Below are 22,131 nucleotides of genomic sequence, written 5' to 3'. Positions count from 1 at the left end.
GTTTGGGGTCCTTTAACCAGCTGCTCATTTCAGAGCTCTGGTTGCCCAGTTGTGCTTCTCCAGGCACACAGAAGCCAAATTGAAGATTACTAAAGCACAACCCAGTTCTCTCTCTACAGCTCTGTAATGGTTTGGTGTTGCAGTTCTGATACATGGGCACAAGTTCATGGGCACACAAAACACACTCATTCTCATGTTCTTATTGCAAATGCTGTGGTTGCCCTAAGACAAGGTTCTATTTTGTGCTTTAAACAAAACTCAATTTTTTAATTTTTTTTTTTCTGATCTGAAAAAATACCAGACTTCAGGCCTAATTCTGTTACCTTTTGGTCAGAAAAGAAATTGTCTAAATTTAGTTCCCTTTAGAAGGAACACAGTTGTTGCATTCGGTTAAAGCCACTTAATATCAATAAGTGCTCAAGAACAACAAATTTTCATCTGTTTCAGAGAATTCTCAGGCAAACAGTGACACTCCTAACAACAAAACTGAAGATCCTTGATGCCCAATAATTTCATGGCAGTAGCTGATTCTGCATTTCAGTGACAAACACAAGTCCTAGATGGGCAGTATTTTGAAAAATATTTATTGTCTAATTAATATTAATTTGTCTTTAACCTAAGATAACATTACACAGGATGAAAATCCATGGAAAACAAAAATAACCTGCCATCTAAGGAGAAGGAGCACCAGACTTAATTGCAGTCCTCAGATATTTCTTCATTTACATCAATAAAGAATTCAATAAGAGCAGTAGGGAAACTGTATTTAAGGAAAAATGAACTGCCATACACTTCAAAAAACAGCTCTTACCCAAGTTAAACAGCACTAGGATTCTTTCCTGTCCAGCTGCTTCCTAAGTAAGGTAAATATTCATTTCTAGTCACAGAACCTCAAACACAAAATTGAGTTTCTGTTCCTGTTACGTTTTCAAAGTGGTTACCACACACCAGTTCAAAGCTGCACGCATTTGTGTCACAGCAGGGACAAACAAATCAGCCCAGAACCCAACACTGTGAGAGGAATCTTGATTCAACCAGCACCCCACAATCTACAGGAAAGATGAATTTCTCTGCATCTCATTTTTTGTCTTTTCCAAGAAGGAATGCATAAAATTTGTGTGTCACAGAACAAAGCTTAGGAACTAATAAAAACCTCTCTTGTTCCTCCTAAAAACAGGTCAGGATCCAACACACCATCTAGAATTCCCATCAAAACAAACCTCACCTGGGACACAATTCATGGGACTTCCAAATGTTCATGAAAAACAGAAGAAAAATAATTTTCCAAGAAACTTAAGAGCACCTGTTTTGAAGTGACAGCACACATCCTTTGCTATGATTAATCTGTACCACATTCCAAAGGGTTTATTTTAAATGGCAAGTCAACATTGAAAACATGGGAGCTAAAATCCAAGTGATAATGAATTAATCCAGATTCCTGGAGCTAAGGAACTGGTGTCCCTCATTAGCCCAATTCCTCCATACAACTAAAGCAGCCCTCACCCCTGAGAAACAAGGATTTTCTGTGCCACTGCACTGCTAAAGGACTTGGTCAGCCCAAAGCATCCTGAGTGGCAGCTGAGACATCCCCTGGAAGTTTTTCTGTGCTTTGTTTTCCCCATCCCCAGTCACCACTCCAGGTAACACACAGCACCTGAGCTGGAGCAAACCTACTCTTTCCACTGCAATGCAGCTTTTCACCCTTGACCTGGCTGTCTCTTGCACTCCAGAAACATAAATCCATGAGGAAAAAACTCTTGATTTTTAGGAAAGCTATCTGCAGGGCTGGAGGCAAAAAGCTGTTCAGTAAAGCCTCCCCCCTTCTTTAGGATTGCTTAGTTCTTGGTTTGGGAACACGCTAAAACCAGGACCAGGAAAGAGACAAAAATGCACTCCCATGTGTGAACGTACCCACACAGCAGATTCTGGCTGCCCTTTCCAGTCTTCACACACCCAGTGTCTGTTTTATTATTTTAACCATTTTCCAGGATTTCTGCTGTGCAGCTAATTTTCTTTAATGGGTATGAACTGCCACCAGCCTCTTAACCTTAAATGACCATAATTCCCAACAGAAAGCACTTGGCAATTCTCTCTTTTGCCTTCAATCCAAGAACTTCAAAGTTACTGTGATAAACTACTCAATTATAACACTATCCTGAAGCCCTCTGGCAGCACAATCTGCATATCTTCAGATTGAACATATTTTCATCTCAAGTTTTGCAATGCAGGAAATGAATTCCTGCGACTGGGTTTTATGAAATACACAAATTCCACTAGATTCCAAATCACATGGGCAAGTATGAACATCACTTCTAAGGAAAGACAAAAACTTCAAAATCATATTCAGCTGAGGTAATTCCAATTTTTTAAAAAATAGTCCATTTCATCTCTATAAGACTTGAGTTATTTTTTTCTTCTTATCAGCTGACTTTGCAAAGGATCATGAGAATTTATTTTTATTTCTACTGAGCTGTAGAAAGACTGGCACTCTCTGAACTTTTCACATCATTTAGTTCAATAGAAGAAAAATATTCAAAGCCCTCCCTCTGAGAGGAAATAAACCCATGCAACAACCACAGGTGGGGTACTGCATGAGCAGGAAGATGCTTTGCAGCAAAGTCTCCTGAAGTCCCACTGTGCCCCAAAACTCCAGCAGTGGCCCTTGGAGCAGCAAAGGTCACCTGAACCACAGACAGAGGGGGCTGAGAATTTGGAAGAATTCACTACTGCCTTGTCCTGTGGGTTTTTGACAGCCCATCTGCACCCTGGGTCAGTGCAGGCTCTCGAGAAGCTGTCTGATGACATTTGAACAGAGGCTGAGACACCTGGGTTTGTTGAACTTAAATTAAAGAAAGGTTAAGGGGAGATCCTACTGCAAACTATAACCAGCAGCTTGGAGAATACAGACCCCCTTCCCTGATCTGCAGTAAGAACAAGCCACAGGTGGAGAAACATTGAGAGAGAAAAAAACAAGCCCTGCTACAACCACCAGTGCTTTCCAAATATTCTGCACAGTTTCAGCAACAAGAACTGCAAAGATCCACACAGAAATCCTGGGATCCAGCACTGTGGACATCTTATACAAGAGTAACAATCAACTCACTATTCAACATTTCTGAAGTTTTTGCTGTAGTTGCTGGATACCACGTGTGTGACCCTGGATAGTTTCAGTCCTCAGGAAAATTTAAATAGCAATTAAACAGCCACACAATAGTTGGAGTGTGCAAATCCCATGCTGCAGTCCATCATAGTTTTGTAACACACCTACACGACAGCTTTTAATTCAGAAAAGGTTAGATCCTCTGCTCTGATTAGAGGAGGCTTTCAGGTATGAGTCAGACTGTTTTCTTTCTGTCTGAACAATGAGCAAAACGGACCTTCGAGGTTAAGTGCCCTAATTTTGTGAATAAGCTGTCCATTCTTAAGCCATTATAGTGCTGCTTGGTTAATGACACACATTAAGTGTCCAAATGATTTGGAACTGCTTGCAGACAACACACTTCTGCCATCCTTATAAAAATAAGAAAAAAAAATATTTGGCAAACTACAGATGTTAAGAAATATCCAGGAGGAAAATCCCTTCACTTTTTGCAGCTTATGCAGTTGAATTCCAGGCTGAATTCCCTACAGCAGACTGCAGTGGAAGTCATACCAAGGCCCACAGAAAGCAGCATAATGGATTGAGTAATTCAAGTATTCTGCCTCTTCCAAGGAAATACATGTTTGTCTCAGCCTGCAGGAATTCCTGTCTAATTATTAGAGTGCACAGGTTTTATTATCCACAAAAAGGAATGGTTATGCTGACAGCATAATGTTTAACAGTACATTTTACACTCCTGTGTCCTTCACCTCTGTCCCCAGAGTCCTGTACTTGCTCTTGATGTGTTCCAGATCTCCTCTGGCAGTGTCACCTGTGCCCTGGTGAAAGACAGAGACACTGCAGGAAGAATGAGAGGGGTGGAGGCTGTCCTGGCACTTCCTCGTGTGCCAGAGCACAGCTGGGCTAAAGAGGCACCTGCTGATGGAGCTCCAGCACAGGAGGGAGAGCACAGACAGCACCCAGGGGTGCAGGAACACTGCCCAAACCTCAAGTGATGGTCTGAGCAAAGTCAAAGCTCATCTGGAGCTCAAGCTGGCAAGGGTCACCAAGAAAAGCTCCTAGCAGTACATCAGCTATAAAATAGTTCACAGAACGACTGAGTTGGAAGAGACCTTCAAGATCATTGAGTCCAACCCATGCCCTAACACCTCAATTAAAATAATATAACAACAAACAAGATGTGATGGCTCAGTGACAGACTGAGGTGCTCAGAGCCTTCACCAGCACAGCCTCCCATGTTCTTGTGCTCAAGAGGAGAGGAACAGCCAGGAGTGACAGACACCCCTTGAGAGCCCCTGACCTGAGCAAGGCTGCAGGAAGACAGGACACAGCTGCTGGTGCAGAGATCAGGCTGATACAGCCCAGCCCTGACACCTCCAACACAGGCAAGTATCACACCTCTGCCTTGAAAAGGTTAAAAGCACAAAATGGCAAAGTGCAGGCTGCTCAGCAGCAGCCTCAGTTTGGCACTGGAAAAGTCGCTGAAAATACGACATGAGGCAATTTCTGGTTTTCAAAACCCAAATGGACATTTTCTGTCTGAATTCCATGTTCTTTGAGCACAGGCTGAACCAGGAGACATCATGAAGTCCCTTCCAACCTTAGTGATTCCACGATTCTACATTTTCTGCAAAGGCAAAGGGTAAAACAAGTATTTGTTGTCTTTTGTTTCGGGGCGAGTTCAGGGAATGGCAGAAAACTTTAAATATTAAGTATTAAAAAAAAAAAAAAAAAAGAAAACACTTTAAAATACAGCTGCTACAGAAACATGGTTTAATATGAAGAAGGCAGGATATGCACATCATAAAGAGGAGCAAGTGCAGTTCTGTGTCAGATTAGCTCAAGCATTGTTTTAATTCATACTAAAAAATAAACCCCAGGGTTAACAATTGCACATACAAAAGGTCACGTTTTTACTTCTTTTCAATTCTTGATCTTGTTTAGCCATTCCTACTTAACTCCTCCAACTGGAACTCTTCTTTCATGTCCAGCAGGACCAGCTGGTTACACGGATTTCAGGTGGTCAGACCAGCCCAGTGCTGTTCCAGAGCTCAGACTGCCACAAAGGCACAAATCAGACCACGTCAAGCTTTCTCTGGGCCATATTTTCACTCGGCTTCCACATGGGCAATGTCATCAGGATATCAACAGAGATGTGCCTGTGCTTCAGTGTTTGACACTTCAGGACTCATCCGGGCAAAAAGCATTGCTGCAAACTTCAGCAAAACGCACATTGCTTTGATTTTGCACTTCACTTAAGTGTGGTGTGTGACTGAATAGATCACAGTGTTCGGGTGCTCTTCACTAATGCAGACAACCTGATATTTCAGACTTGCAATATTTCACACCTGCTCCTCACTGCTGTAAATTCTTGATAACTTGGAAAGACATTCTACAAACAAATTATTTTAGTGAAGCCTGGCATGAAAATCAAGCCTTGATTTCATCACCCTGCTCACTTTCAGACATGCACAGACTAGAAACCCTTCCCAGATCTTTTCCTGGAAAGGTAAGAGAGATCTCTGTTTATGTTTGGGGTTTTTCTTTTTGTTGCTGTTCAGGGCTTTGGTTTTTTAATGTAAAAAGCATCCAGTTTCACCAACTCTATTCATTCCTAGCACCACCACACTGAGTGTAACATGTCTACAGAGGCCACTGAGGAGCAGAGGACGCCAAAATGTTGCAATAAAATGCGTAGGACAGTTTTAATATGTAAAATGAATTTTGAAGGAAGGGTTGTATTGACTTGATGTTAGCAACCAGATGTTGCAACCAATTTACAAGCAACTTTCTTCACTCTTGAGTAGACTCCCACCTTCCTTGTCCCCCATCCTCACCCCACTTTTGGATTTTTACTTGCTGCAGTAAAACTGAATTGATTTCACAGTGTTTGCTAAATGAACACAAAACTCAAGTTTTCCTAAAGCCTTTGCACAGAAATCTGATGTTTCAAGTTACTGAAACTCTTCATGCTTATAAAACCAGTTTGTACTAACCCTGCTGCATACATGAGGGCAGTGGAAGAACCAGCTTGGAAATTATCTATTCTATAAAATGAAATTAATATTAACTGGGATTAACTGGGAACAATCCATTTTCATCTTCTAAAAAACTTCATAAGCAATTAGCTAAAAAACTATCCAAAATGGGAAAAAATGAATATAAAACCAAAGCCAAACAACCCCCCCCAAAATCCATAAAACATTTCTGATTGCTCCTTATCTTCTGCTGCCTTTTCACATGTTATCTATTAAAACTCAAAGCTCCAAAGGATCATTGGGCTGTTTCCTACACTTTCACATTCTTATCTGAGAAACTTATATCCAGATGTGTGTTTTCATCTCTCTGAAGAACCAGCCTTTCCCTCAGGGCCTTATTTCTCAGTATCTATTTCCACTTCTGGAAAACAAGTTCTCTTTGCTCAAGAATTTCCCTTCCATCATTTTTTTTTCACCTCTTTTTTCTGGTCTCCAGCTAACCTCCCTGCTGCATTTATCTAGGCATTTCAGAAATGCACAATTGCTTCCCTGTACCATTGCCTCACAGTGAGCTCTCTTTTGTGCCCAGCTGTATTCTCCAAACCCCACCTCTAACCAGCTCTACCACTTCAAGAGGATGAGACTGCCAGGGCCTCTTCTCACCACTCTACAACAATTTCACACAGGCTTGTGACCCAGAGGCTCCCACATTGTTCAGTGATGCTGTAACCACTGCTGCCCTCCCCAAAGAAAGATGTTTCATCCAGGTTTTGCCAAAATCAGCATTTGAAAAAAAAAAAAAAAAAAAGTTCCTAATATAATTCTTCCCCAGTCTAAACAAAACCATCACACAGACAAAAGACAAAATTGGAGAAAATCCGTAAGTTCCCAGTAAAGTCCAGGCAAAACGTGCTTCAGGACAAACAGGAAGGCACAAGACACAAACTGCTTTCTGGACTCATCTTCTCCTTGCTGAAATTTCTCAGAGTCATATTTAAACAACACAACTGCTTTAATTAAACATTGCTGTCCCCATAGCTGTGGACAAGCAGTACATACATATGCAGGATTACTTTAATGGGCTGGATGTCCTGTGATCACATCTGTTCTGTGAACTTTTTATGCTACACACTCTATCCTAAACCAGAGAGAATGGGCAAACTGCTGTTTGCTGTCTCCTTATTGGGAGAGCAGAAAAATCATTAATGTAAAGTTAAATTATATTCTTACATAGGGAATGTGTAACGATGCAGGATTTATTTGTTCATTCACCTTGGATAAGAGAGCACATCCCAAGGAACACAATACAAAATTCTAAGGAAGAGCCTTCCATTTTTGGACAAGCCTTTTGTAATCTTCAAAGGAAAACTGAAGTCAAGAATTTGAATATTTTTTATTTTGGGACAAATTGTGGAAAAAGCTCTTCCAAGTATAGTCAATTTTTTGCATTAGGTTGGTATCTTGTAACATGACACTGCATTTAATGCTAACACCCAAAACCCTCTTAGGCAGACAGACAACCAAGTACTACTTCAACTCAAAAAGCTGCTAAAATATTTGAAGAAGTGCTCAATATTGCCCAGTGCACACCCAGAGAAAATGTCAGAGATGACAATTCAGTAGGACAGTTTTGCTAAACTGCCTTAAAATACTTGGTTTTGCTCTGACCTGAGAAAGTGATGAAGGCTCACGGCTCATGATATCATTTGAAAGGTTCAGGATTATTTATTTGGTACACCAGTAATAGCTCACAGTCTACTAACATTTGTATTCTGCACCAGTTAATTATCACATTCTTACCTGCCACAGGAGAAAAGGAAAAAGACCAATGGAAAAAAAAGCCCAAGGACTCAGGAATAGTCCTCTATCTAGCATGCACCTTGCTTCTGCTATCAAAATGTTATCTTCCTAATAGTTAAATACTTCTCTTTTGACACATTTCACAAGAAAGTTGATTTCCACGCTCTTGCCCTCTATTCTGTTCCTCTCTCTCCCCACAGTGAAATAGCCAACCCTGACAGAATCCAGCTCTTGAAATAAAGTTTGGAGACAGACATTAAAAGCTACATTTGATTGTGCAGTGATTTTGGAGATCAGAACCTCAGCTCCACTAATATGAAATTTATTACCATTTCTGTTATCATGCCTAGAAGCACCCTCACAATAGCTCAAGATTTCTTCATATTGAGCACTGTGTAAAGATTTCCCAAGGGATTTTCTGCAAAGAAAAAAGAGCAAAGGGATGAAGACAAGCAGATGAAACAGAACAGGTGAGTATGGGAGGAACTGTCCTCAATCCAACACAGCCTAACTTGCACTCTGTGTTTTTAACTGATATAATTAAAATTACAGTCAATTATAAGTTTTGTAAAACAAACTGTTGTTTGTTTGTTTTAACAAGGACTGTTCCTCTCAAGAAACAGCATCAGAATGGAAGGGAAAATAAGAATAAATCTATCTGAAATGGAGTTCAGCACCATCCTGCCCACACTTTCTACAAGGACATTGACAGGCTGTTAAAAATGGGTTACTGAACTCCAAATCATTGACCTCCAGAGCAGTCTGCCCTCCCCTTTCATGGAGCCCTGGCTGAAACAGAATCACCAATTTGTGTCTCTGTAGAAGCAAAGGTGCAGAGAAAACATCCTGAAAAACTCAGGCAGCTCCTGTGTCCTGTGGGTGACTGCTGGGATGCAGACACAGCACAACGTCACCCCTGTGTCCCCACAGCACAGAAGAGGGGCAATGAATTCCTAAATACAACATTAATTTAATTCCAATTAATTCCCAAATACAACACTGCTGCTCCAAACCACACTGACTGTGGGGCACGGGGCAGCCAGTGAGGCACCAACAGGGACAATGTGTCCCAAAATCCTGCACTCCAAAAGCATTTAAGAGTTCTCATCAGTACCCTGGCACTAATTCCACCAGGCTGACCCCTCTCCAGGCAGCTGAAGCAGGAATAAAGGCAGGCACAGCATCCTACAGGCAGGAAAAACACAGGACTCTCCTGAGGAGTCCCTTTACCAGAAAGTTAAGAATCATTTCTGCAGCAGTACTGCAGCTGTTGAGGAAAACAGGTAAAATGAACTGCTGGGTAATATCAACTTGATAATCAATTTAGAAGAAAATTTCAGATAGATTTTGAAGACTGATCAATGGAACGTCAAGACAAGACCAGCTTTAAAACTGAGTTTTCTGCCTCATTTTAACCATACTCAGTAAACCATACAGTAAACCATGTTTACTGTAAATGCTCCCTTCACCAGTGACAGCAAAGCAGATTTGAAGCAAAGGCTACAGTCTCATTTCTACCTGAGACAAAATTAGGGTCTTAGAAAAAGAAGTAGATCACAAATAGAAAGGTAAAAATCTAATTAAAAGCTCCAGAAATCTATCAATCATAAGATTAAAATCATATATTGCAGCCATCAAACAGATGGTGTAAAAGCAAAATACAAAAATTTATTCTGACAGAGACAACTGACAGACCAGATTCAGTTGCAGAGGGGGAAAAAAAAGGCTGAAAATAACTGGCAGAGGTAAGAATCTGCCTCTTAAATTCCCTTTTCTGTGGAGATGGCCTTCAACTCAATCTCACATTTACTGAGTACAGAGCACAGACCTGCTCCCTTATCTTTGATGTATTCAATACCATTAGACAAACTGTCAGTTCCTTACAAGGCCATTTGCTAATGGGGAAGAAGCAGTTCTTGCCATTGACAAGATCCATTCAAGATCTTAAATGAAGATATGTGTGTCTAGAAAATACTGAAAGCAGACTTGGAAATAAAGCATTACAGATCTCTGGAGAAAAGACTTGAAAAATACTGACAACAGAGCCTGGGCCATATTGCTACCCAAATATGACTGGAACCCAGCCTTTTCTTATCCTGAATACAACTTACACAACAAACAAAAAAGTAAGATTCATATTGCTTTACACTGGCAAACTGTTGGTGAGCATAAGAGGGATGGGAGTCACCACAGCAGTCCTAGATCAAAATCCACATTGTGCTATGCTAAATCAATGAGAACTTCTGGAAGCTTCCTGTGACCTCAGCAGCAGAAAGGAGCCAAGGACTGTTGGAATCCTGGATGCTGAGAATTTTAAACTTTCTGTGCTGAAAGGCACAGACCCAAAAGAGAACACTGCCTTTGACCTGAGGCTGTGGAGAAGACTAAAAATTGATTAATAGCACTGGGATTATGAGTGTGTAGTTGGTTAGAAGTGTGTAATGTCACAGAGTGGAAAACTTAGAGTTTAGGGTTTTAGAATATAGTAATAAATATTAAAAAAGGATGGAGGTTTTAGAGTGGAGACAGGTTTTTATTCACCTTCTTCCTTCTTCTTCATGGGTTTGGGTGATGTTTTGTGATTGGACAGAAAGGCCTACATTGTGGACTTTGAGGAATCAGTTATTGGGTTAAAAGGGAAAATAATCTAGGTGTTCTTTCTTAATTGGATAGTTTAGTCTTAAAAGACCTTGTAACAAGAGATACTTAACCATTTTGTGCCTTGCTAATGAAAGACTGCAGAACTCATGGCTGTGAAGCTGTTTCACTGATAACAAATAATAAACACCTGAGTCCAGACATGAAACACTGTCTCAAGTGCCTTCAATCCCGACCTCAACAGAGGCAGAAAACAAATACAGAGAAGCCACAAAGGACAGGAGGCACACTTCCACCAGCCTGTCCCTCAGACCTCACAAGAGGACAGGGAATAAAACTGACCTCTGTTATAACATTTTCTGAACACCACTGCTCCATCTACACCAGGACAGACAGACTGACAATCCCCTGAAGGAACCTCTGCCCCACGTCCCCTGCACTCAGCCATTCTCCATCGTGTTGCCAACATCATTCTTCTTGAAAAAGCTTTGCCCTTTGAGGTTCACTTTGGCTTTGCTCCCCAAACTTACCTTCCTTCCTCAGCTGAAGTTAGAAGCTTGCTGTGTCTCCTCCTCCCTGAGGAGGACAAGCATCACTGTTTTGTTCTGCAGGATGGAAAATAAGCCCAACAGGAAAAGAGAAGCCCCTTCAAAGGGCTGTGGGACCACAAATGTGTGAGTGGATTCCTACAGGTCATCCACACTGTGGGAAATCAAGCAACAAAAAACTTTATCAAGGGTTTTGGGAAAATTAAGCTCCAAGTAATTTGGGCTGTTAATTCCTGGGAGGGAATACATCCTGATTTAAGCCTTCTGACAGGTCTCTGCAGTAAATAAACTCACTTCTTTACATGCAGTCAGTGAAATTACTCACTGAATATCCTTATTAGATCCAAGTCCTTTTCCCCTATTACCATTACCCCCAAACACCTTGTGAGATTTCTGTGAAAAAATCATTTTTCTCTGTTCTGTGGAAATTGAAGAATAGCCTAAATACTCTTTAAAACACAGACAATAAGTATCAGAAGCCAATGTCCACAGAGGACAAGCTACTTTTGTTTTAAACACGACTGGAAATGTTTGTACCCTGGCAGTGACATTCCAAAAGGTGACAGGTAGTTCTCACTATAAAGGTCAAATGACAGTGCAAAACACAAGGAGTTTTATACAACTAAAGTGCCAATAAAAGAGTATCAGGATTTAATTTTTTTATTAGCCTCACATCCCTACAGGTAAGTTATACCTTTATTATTAGCTACATGCTTCCCCAAACCCATAGAGTGGACAAATTCCAGGGATATAAAAACAATACTCATTTTAGGACTTCCCAAAAGACAGCAGCTGCTCTTTAGAGGGGCAATTTTCCTTTGGCCTAATTCCTTTGCATGAATCAATACTCAGCTGCAAAAGTAAGAATATGAATAAAAGTAAATAGTCTCAAAGAAGCTCATTAAAAAGTTCTGCAGGAAGTAGCCTGGTCTCTTTCATCTCAAAATCTAATCCAAATTTGTGCAAATAAATACAGGCAACATGACAATGGCCACTATTTGCTTCTGCAGCTACCAATTTACAACAGCTAATTCCATCCTCCTTCCTGCTTCCATCACTTCAAAACCACATCACAAATTTAATAGCACCAGACTGACCCTACCCAGGTTTGTGCCAACATCCACTCAAGCACTACTAGTCAGAGTTACATTAGGAAAGGGAATTTTCCCCATAAAATCAGAGAACTCAGCTGAGTTTGCCCAGGATAAGTCCCTCCAAGAGCAAGCTTTCCAAGCCAAAGCCATGTACATCCACTTGCTGACACATGACCTAGGGAAAAAAATATCTGAGAAATGCTTCATGCAAGGTTTTGGAGACAATTACTACAAACAAATGAGTGGTAATCCCTAGTGGGAAGAACTCTAGAAAAGCAGAATGTCAGTGTAAGAGTCACATAATTATATTTGCATGTGTTTAACATCACCTTCTGCAGAAATATGGAAGCATTCAAGGCAGGAGCTTAGATTTAATTTGGAGAATTGAGGAAGTTGAAGACTTATTACAAGCCAGTGCAACTTCACTGCAGCTCCATGCACCTAGGCCAAAACCACCATAATAATATATTTGTGTGACAGAAACCCCAGACCACATGAAAACTCAGGAGTAAGCAGATGACTAAGCTTCTAAATTGCACCTAAATGTGGACACACTCAATTTAGCTGCTCAAAGCACAGAACAGATTGGTCCTGCAAGCTTTATCAATTTAGCAAGGTAAAGAATCCTTCAAATGAAAGGCAAAACAAAGCAATGACTAACACAGGAGAGCTATCAATTAACAAGAGCCTAAGACACCAAACAAACTCATCAAGAACTCAAACATGGTTAAATTCTCCAAAGCTTTTATACATATGTAATGTGCTGCTAAGAGACAGGGAGATAACCAGGCATGAATGGGAGGAAAATCACAAAGGCTCATGCTTCACATTCAAACAGGAGGCAGACACTGACCCAGAAGACTTCTGAGCAGCTTCTCAGTGTCACTGGTTCCTTTCAGAGCTGAAGAACTCAACTGTCAGGCAGGTGACTTTGATTTATGCATCATCTCCAACTAAATGTGGCTATCAGCATTATTAAGTGTTATAAAGAGCCACATGTAGGATATTCTACATATATAGAAAACATTTCCACTGAAGGAAATTATATAAAGAATCACATCCAAGAACTGAAGCACAGCTAAGGAAAGTCTGATTATGGGAGCTTGACGGAGCAATCCTAAGGAACATTTCAGAAAGATAAAATATTTGTTAAATATTTGGGATTCTCATGGATGTGTTTACATATCCCTAAATTTTCTTCCTTTATTAGGTCAAAATCGGTTGCCCAGCTAAAATATAAGAATCGCTGTGCCCACTCCAGAAGTTATCTAATAAATTACCAGTTTTTCTCCAAAACACAAAAAAAAATCTATCAACTTCTCTTTTTGGTAAGGTGCTAAGTTGCACACAAGTGTGGAAGGGATCAGTAAATACTAACAACAACCACAAGGGCAGCTCTGCCATCCTGCTCAAGGACCCCTGTGGAGCATCACATTCTGCAATATGAGGAAATGTTGTAAATATGGATTATGATGACTATCCTGAGCATTCCTTCTCCAGAACAAGCACAATTGGAAGTCGCCCCTGGAAGTGACAAGGATTTGCTTCACTACCTATTTTCTCCAGACTGAGTAATTTCATTGTGCAGCAGGACAGCTTTCACCTCTTTTTAGCTCTTCATGAGAGGTGAGCCAAAGCTTTCATCTCAACCACACAATTAGAAGACTATCATAGAACATAATAACAAGGGAAAAACTGCAACACAAACCTAACGCGACTTGCTATATTTGCAAAGTCACTATTAAAGATCAGTCTGTGTAAAAATTAAAAATAGAAGTATGGGATTGTTTTATAACTCTGTGATCACAGGATAATCTGTGGATTCCCTTCAAGGTAGAAATCACAGGTACAAACCTACAGACCTTCAAAGTGTTCGGGAAAAAAAAGAAATCAAGCATGCATTCATTTCTCATGAAGAATCAGTAATCAAAGCTAGTTCATTTAATAGAACTTCTCAATAAGAAATTCTTTTCCCCCTAAAGATAGTTCCCATTGTTTCCTTAATGCTATATTTTCAGTTTTCCTGGGTTTCATATTAACACAAATTTGAATAATATTTAACTTGGCTCCATTAGCCCAAACAATCTGTAACATTTGTCCAAACATAACTCTAAAAGAGTTGGTGGCAAAATATTTTAAGTGGTGCCATTAGATCTTTCACTAATTAAAGCAAAAAGTTTCCGACTTGAACAGGTATGTGGAATTTTTAGCTCAGGAGAATGCAGAGAGAAATAAATACTTTTCCAGAGAATAACAGTTTAAAAGCCACTACGTGTGTGGCCATCAAGAAACTTGTTAAAATTATTTTCCAACATATAAACATTTCTCCGAGATTAAAAATATTTTTGTGATTTCAGATACGATCAATTTGGTCTTATTTACATGCTAAACATACTAGTAAGGAGATTACACATCAACCCACTGTTATGTCATAAATAGTTACAGGTTGCTGTGGAGCACAGGGCAAAATGAGATCCTCTGATATATCCTGTGGCTGACTGATGTTTCACCTATGAGCAGAATTTCGACTCAAGAGGAATGGAGTCTCTTTCTCTCTACTGCTTACATCAGAAAGCCCAAGTTGGTGCAATTAGTAGAAATCTACACTTGAAGGAACTGATACAAGCTTTAAAACAGTTGTAATGGATATGTTGGTGAACACTACAAAAACAGCGAAAGGCTCAAAATGGACTGACAGAAATGAAAAGTGAAAACAGTATTTAAAATATGGATTAAAGTGTTACCACATGACCTTCTGTATCCTATTTCCACAAGGTTTCAGCCACTGGATGATCCAACAATACACTATTTATATATGTAAAAAAACCCCAAACAAACCATCCAACACAGCTACATTTCACATGTATCAGTGGTGGTATCTCTGAGGTTAAATGTTCAAACTGAATATTGTGAAATCGCTACTATTGTTCTTTTGAAAGCCGTTAATCTAAAATTTAAATCTGTAAATAACACCAAAAAGAACAAGACCAAGACAGTGATTATGCTCTCCTTCATTCTTTTTTAACACTTAACCTGCCAAGGCTAAGAGCCTACTTCTTCTGGCTCAGCTTCCTGCAGCATCAAGGAAAGTTCACATCTCTGTGATGTTCTTTCTCGCAAATGAAACCCAGTAACAACATTAATTCAGCCCTCCTAAAACTCCAGCTACAACAAATTACCATTTATGAAATGGTTCTCAGGTGGCCAACTAACCTTGTGCTTGTGAATCATTTTAATCTGCAATTTAAAAGTTTAATTCTAGCCTTTAACTCTTTAAACCATTCACACGCCTCACCAGTGAAGCACACAAACCACCCATGTTATCACACATACTTGGCATGCTCCCCTGGCACTGGGTTGCTGTGGGGTTTGTTGTTTCAGATTTGGGTTGTTTTTTTTTTTTTTGGCCCTAAAATGCCAGGTTGCTACCCACCAATTTTAGAGTGCACGGTTTCAGGCACAGAAGTTAAGGTTTCTATAGCACTGACATCTGAAAGCTATTGCTCATGCAGCTGAGGTTAAAAGGAGAGCTGATATGGCCACAAAACATTAAAGGTTGTAGAATAGTGTAGTAAGAAAGCTGCATATTGCTATCATCTAAGAGCTCTCAGCACTATAAAATGCATTCAGAAACAGCCAAGCATTCTATAAAATTTCATTCTGGGACAGAACTTAGCCTTTAGGAGTGCTCTTTGCACACAAACTTTGTTTGCTTAGTAACCTCATCCAGCTTTCTTCCTCGGAGGAAAAACTGCCCGAGAATTTGAAGTTTCCCCAAGTCTATGACCCAGAAGGAAATAAAACAGGAAGTCAGGCCATACAATCTACAGCATTTGCTTACAAGTTCAAAAACATTTTAAGTCAGGGGCCAACCAACAAGAGGCACAGCTGAGTGCGCTCTCCTGGGGTCACCCCGGAGCGCCGCGCGGGGCTCTGTTTAACATCCCCCCTGGAGATGTCCCTCTAACATCCCCCCCTGGAGATGTCCCTCTAACATCCCCCCGGAGATGTCCCTCTAACATCCCCCCTGGAGATGTCCCTCTAACATCCCCCCCTGGAGATGTCCCTCTAACATCCCCCCGGAGATGTCCCTCTAACATCCCCCCTGGAGATGTCCCTCTAACATCCCCCCCTGGAGATGTCCCTCTAACATCCCCCCCGGAGATGTCCCTCTAACATCCCCCCCGGAGATGTCCCTCTAACATCCCCCCTGGAGATGTCCCTCTAACATCCCCCCCTGGAGATGTCCCTCTAACACTCCCCCCTGGAGATGTCCCTCTAACATCCCCCCCTGGAGATGTCCCTCTAACATCCCCCCCTGGAGATGTCCCTCTAACATCCCCCGCGGACGCGTCCCTATCTCGCACGGGGCATTCTCTGAGCTGTGCCATCTGCTATGCATTAAGGCACGTCAGAGACGCCGTCCCCTGCACCGGGCGAGTGCCAGAACTCTATCAGAAAACTCAGCTTTGCTTTCAGCTTTCTCCCTAGGAACTCACTGAGCAAGTAAAAACAGTCAGCTCGAAAACTCCCGAGAACTTACAATGCAGGGGATTTGCTATGAACACATTCATTATTCTCCGTGCTCCCCACAGCGTTACGTTGCTATCATAAACCCTGAGGCAGATTAAAAATCGAATACCCAGCTTCCCCGTAGCAGTTAAAAACAGAAATTAGAGGCTGTTTAATGTGACTTCTCCATTTGAATTAGTTTATGGAAGCAGTCGGTTTTCCATGGTGATGAAATCACCATGCTGAGAAAGTAAGGAGAAACTGCTACCAGCCGCCAGGTGAAAACATCCAGGTTTCTAATTGCATATTAAATTGGTGTTTGCACTGACAGTGATTACAGCCGGGAGCACTCCAGGTACAGCTCCGAACTCCATTTCAAGCAAGTCACTGCAAAACCCGATCAGGCGGCAGCTAAAAGTTACGGTGAAACTCTGAAACCGATCGTTTGTACAAAGGCACAGCGGCAGGAGCGCTGGAACTCCCGAAAAGCTCCTCCCCTTCCCTCCTGAAAACATTAATCCGTGTTGGATTGCTGAAACTCCTGTTACCGAGTGCTCTGCACTGATAGGCAGGTGTTGGGAAACTCGTCCCAGGTGTTCCTACAAGTGCTCGAGAAGCCCTTAACGGTTTTTACTTACAGTCTCTCCGCATTCCTGGGAATATCCCTCGGCACAGTTTTGAGTCCCAGTCCATGACAATCCACGTTGGAAGCAATACACGTACACTTATGCGGGCATCCTCCAACAGGCATCCAACTCACGGAGCTCCAAAAGCTCAGGATGGTTCCAAGGCACAGAAGCGCGCTTCTCCCACCAGACAACATGGTTCTCGATCGCTTCAGTGGGTATAAAAGTGAGCGCGAGCAGCCGGCCCTTAAAGATGAAATGCCTCTAAGAAAAAAGGGAAAAGAAAACAAGAGGCTCTTAGTACAGCCCAAGGGAACCCACCACTGCCATCATCGCCGGAGCACCAGCAAAGCTTCAAAGGCGCCCGAGAAGGTCACGTTAGGTGGAAGAAGGTGGGGAATTGCCTTTCGGGCTCAGGTTTCTTTCTGTTATCTACGAACGGTACCAGAAGGCAGATAGTTTAACAGAGCTCGAGCCAGATGCGTCCTCAGATGAAAGAGAACCCGGGAGCAGAGTCAAACACACACAAAACATCCATCAGGAGCGGCGGCAACCTCCAAAACAGCCTCCTCCGCTCTGCACCGCCCCACCTGGGCCGGGCAGGTAAACCCGCGGAGGGGACGGCCGGGGCTTCGCAGCGACCCCTCCGCCGCGGGCCCGCCCCCGCCGCGGGCTGTGTCGGGGCTGATGCGTGCCTGAGCCGGGCCGTGCGGGGCCGTGCGGGGCTGTGCCGGAGCCGTGCCGGAGCCGTGCCGGGCTGTGCCGGAGCCGTGCCGGAGCCGTGCCGGGCTGTGCCGGAGCAGCGCTGCCGAGCGCGGAGCGGGGATGGAGCGGGCGCGCCCCCCCCGCCGCGCCATTGGCCGCCGCGCCTGACGTCACCGCCCGCCCGGCCCGGGCCCGCCGCGCCGCGGGTTCGGGACCCGCGGGGACCGGGACGGGGACGGGGATGGGGACAGGGGCAGCGCGGAGCGGGGCCGGCCCGGGGACAGCGCGGAGGGGACTCGGCGGCGCCTCGCAGCCCCTGCTTCCCTTCCCCGCCCGGCGCCGCGGCGGGTGGACGAGGCTCCCGGAGCGGGGGCGAGCCCCCTCCGGCCCCGGTTCGGGTTTCGGGAAGGAATGTGCGGGCTGGAGCACGGGAACGGGCGCGAAGCGGCTCCGCGGTGCCTCTGCGGCCGGGGAGGCTGCGCCGCCTTTTGTTGCCCGCGTTCGCTCTCCCCGAGTACCCCCTGGCGGCGGCTGCTCGGCCGGGGACACCCGGGCTGTGCTCCCCCCGCACACCGCTCCGGGGACACCCGGGCTGTGCCCCCGCACACCGCTCCGGGGACACAGGGACACCCGGGCTGTGCTCCCCCGCACACCGCTCCGGGGACACCCGGGCTGTGCTCCCCCGCACACCGCTCCGGGGACACCCGGGCTGTGCTCCCCCGCACACCGCTGGGGACACCCGGGCTGTGCCCCCGCACACCGCTCCGGGGACACCCGGGCTGTGCTCCCCCGCACACCGCTCCGGGGACACCCGGGCTGTGCTCCCCCGCACACCGCTGGGGACACCCGGGCTGTGCTCCCCCGCACACCGCTCCGGGGACACCCGGGCTGTGCTCCCCCCGCACACCGCTCCGGGGACACCCGGGCTGTGCTCCCCCCGCACACCGCTCCGGGGACACAGGGACACCCGGGCTGTGCCCCCGCACACCGCTCCGGGGACACCCGGGCTGTGCTCCCCGCACACCGGCACCGTCCCTGTCCCGCCCCAGCCCGAGCGCCTCCCGTGCCGGGATTCCGCTGGGGTCACTGCTGAGCTTCGAGCGCCGAAGTTCAGCACCAAAAGTTGAAACTTTGAAAAATTTGCTTAAGACAAAATTTGCAGGGTCTCTGCACATGGTCATCCTGTTCCGATTTGGTGCGGTTTAAGGCTCAGATATTTTACCTAAAGAGGGCCAAAAAAGGCAGCACACCCCAAAAGTCCTCGAGCGCTGGGAAAATGGCAAGTCCTGCCACAAGGCATTTTTTTAAGGAAAAGTCTTGGCACTTTAGCAGGAAGGGTCTCCCCATAGTGCACCATACACACAGTGACCTCCTGACCAAAATAAAGCTGGTGAATGCACATCATGAACATCCACCTGTTTCAATAAACCATGTTTCTTATTTCACAAACTTCACAATAATTCAAAAGACAGGTTTATGACTAACTTACTTGGGAACACAGATAATCTGTTCTTTATCTGCATCACAAACTTGTGGTCCATGACTATGGAGTCTAGGCTCTGATCCTGTGGCTAAGGAAGTTTTCTACAAGAATCATGGCAGCATTACCACAAAACCCTCACAGCACTCCAAAGACTTGACATGGTTAAGTTACATTAGGACTCAGGTTCTCAGGTTGTGCCCAAAATGTGCTCTCATCTTTTTTCTAAAAATATTTACTATTTTAAGTGAAGGGCTAGCAGGAAAACCACTGTAAGATATTCACCACAAGCTATGGATATGGCCTTCCAGATCATAAATAACCTGTTCATTTCTGGCAATGTTTTCTTCATGTTTTGATTACTGAAGTTTGGAATTACCTGAGGCATTCCTGCCCTCCCGGATAGCTGTTTTTGCCCAAACCAGTGAAGTGTCCCCCTTCACAGCCAACAAAGCAGCTACTTGTCTACTGCCCTCTGTAACAAGCAAAGATTTGGCACTCGAGTGTTTCCCTGTGAAGGCAAATTTGTCAAAGAGCACAAGCAAGACCACAAGTTAACCTTCAGCTCTCCTGGTCTTTGTCTGAAAAAGCAAGAAAGTTGTTTTTCTCATAAAAAAGTGAATTATTTGCATTAAAAATTGCACTTGTTTATAGAAACCACCCTAATCAAGCCTTCAGATTGAACCCCTTACATGAGAACCCAAAGCTCAGTGCAGTGGCCCTTATATAGCAGCATCCAGCCCTAGAGGCTTAGGGACAAGTGACACAAGGTTTGAAAATGCCCAGAGGGACTCGGCTGTCACCCCTTGAGCTTTATGCTGCTTCAGAAAAGATTAGAAAACACTATCCCCTCACCCATCCCAAACCCACAGAAACCAAAAGCTTGGGAAGGCGTGCATCACCCTGCCCAGATTCCCAAATTAACCTCTCCTTTCCCGGATCAAAAGGCAGAGGAGAATGAGCTTGACCACTAGCATGAGCAGAAGTAAGGGGCAAAGCCCCAGAGCCCTGTCCAGCCTCAGGGTGCCCAAAGCAGCAGTGATAACAACCAGGGGGCCCGAGGCGTGTCCCTCTCCTTTTCCCTCTCCAGAGGCCAAGGCACAGCCAGCCCCAGGCATGTCACCAACACTCAGCACTATCTATTCTGAGGCCAGCACCCTCCGTCAAGTGTGAGCCTACAAGAGATCAGCTCTTGAACAAGGAACAGCTGGTTCAGACCAGGCAAGACAGAAATTACACTGCTTAGGAAGACAAAGTACTCGCAAAGCTCTGAAGTCTCTTCTGCACAGACTGATGGTGTAATGCCCTTAGCTCATTCTGACACCGAATATACTTTTGTTGGAACCTGACTTCCCCTGGCAGCCAGGCAACATCATTCCAAGGAAAGGCTCTTTTCCTGTTCCAGTTCACTAGCAATCATCTTCCCAGCTCTGGAGATGGCCCTAAGGAAAGGCACACACCCCTCACCTCAGGATGGGGGTACAGAAGCAGTTGGATGCTCAGTAAATAAGATTATAAGATTATAGGTAATGCAGACATCGTAGCCTGATGGAATTTTTTTAAACAGTTTATCTGTGATGAATTTCAAATTCTAAAAAAACAATATCCCTAAAACCTCTTCAACACTGTCATCCAAAGCAGTTGACAAATTCCATGCTTCAGTGGTAATCCCTCACAATAAAATTTCCCTGAAAGACAAGTGAACCTGATTAAATGGCAGAAAAACTGATGATCCAAAAGCCTAGTCTATCCTTGAAACATACTTAATTTTATAAAAGCTAAGAGGCACATTCTCCTGCATTCCAGTTAAAACAGCTCTTAAAGGGAGATGGCCACAGTGGAGCAGGGTGTTAACTCTGTTGGTTTTCCTTCAGACACATCCTATGGCTCCTGGATCACAGCAATTGCCACAGGCTGGCAAACAAGTCACTCTTCATTCTCTTTCCAGGGCATTGGCAGAGGTCAGCACAGCAAATGTAACACTAAACTGCACAAATTATTGGATAATTTAATTAAATAAAGTGTTTCTCCCTAATATAAATACAAATTTAGACAAGTTATTTTTAGGAGGCATCTAAAGCTGGACAGCTTTTATCTGTACTATTTCCTCAAGAATTAGACACTACCAACATTTCCATATATGTAAAACCCCTTACAAACAAGATTACTATCAAAGGTGTGCTGTCTGCTCAGCAGGGTTTTAAATCTTGCCTGCTGCTTCTGCAATAAGAAATATACTACAAAGAAACATAGTTTCTCTTAGTAAATAAGTAGTTCACTACCTAGAACATCTTTGAAAAATAATACATAAATATTTGTTTTCAAGTAAGGAAAAAAAGTAGTTTTGTTTTTTTTCCCCTTAGCATGGGATGACATTTACTAAGCAGATGTTCAGAGTATATCTATATTCAAGCAGTGCTGCCACCTAAGTACTTCTGTAGCTGCCTTCTCTCGAGAATCCACCATCAACATCACCAGTACCTCCACCTTGCAATGGCACCCCCCACACCAGCCTGGGAAAGCTGAGTTCTGTGAGCAGGCTGGGCAGAACCAGACAGAGCCATCACAGCAGCTGCTTGGGGAGAGGTAAGGGGGGAAAAAACCAAACAAACACCAAAATAGAAATCTGGACAATTTTGAGCTTCCAACACATTCTTCGCAAAACACGCAAGCACAAGTGTTTACGGTTA

General features: G+C 43.7%; 1 protein-coding gene across 2 annotated transcripts in view; it reads right to left on the bottom strand.

Annotated features, from left to right (window-relative positions):
* Positions 1–17,455, bottom strand: part of SLIT3 (slit guidance ligand 3) — a 471,188-nt gene extending 453,733 nt beyond the window's left edge. For both annotated transcript variants that reach the window (XM_053991145.1, XM_053991146.1), the window contains exon 1: positions 17,269–17,455. In XM_053991145.1, coding sequence (XP_053847120.1) covers positions 17,269–17,453 — 185 coding nt within the window. In that variant the 5' untranslated portion in view covers positions 17,454–17,455. The remainder of the gene's footprint in view (positions 1–17,268) is intronic.
* Between the last annotated feature and the right edge of the window lie 4,676 nt (positions 17,456–22,131).

This window comes from Vidua macroura, chromosome 15 (assembly GCF_024509145.1).
Source record: "Vidua macroura isolate BioBank_ID:100142 chromosome 15, ASM2450914v1, whole genome shotgun sequence".
NCBI classification, from domain to species: Eukaryota; Metazoa; Chordata; class Aves; order Passeriformes; family Viduidae; genus Vidua; species Vidua macroura.
Note: the sequence above shows the minus strand (reverse complement) of the source record. Positions and strands in the feature narration are given on the sequence as shown.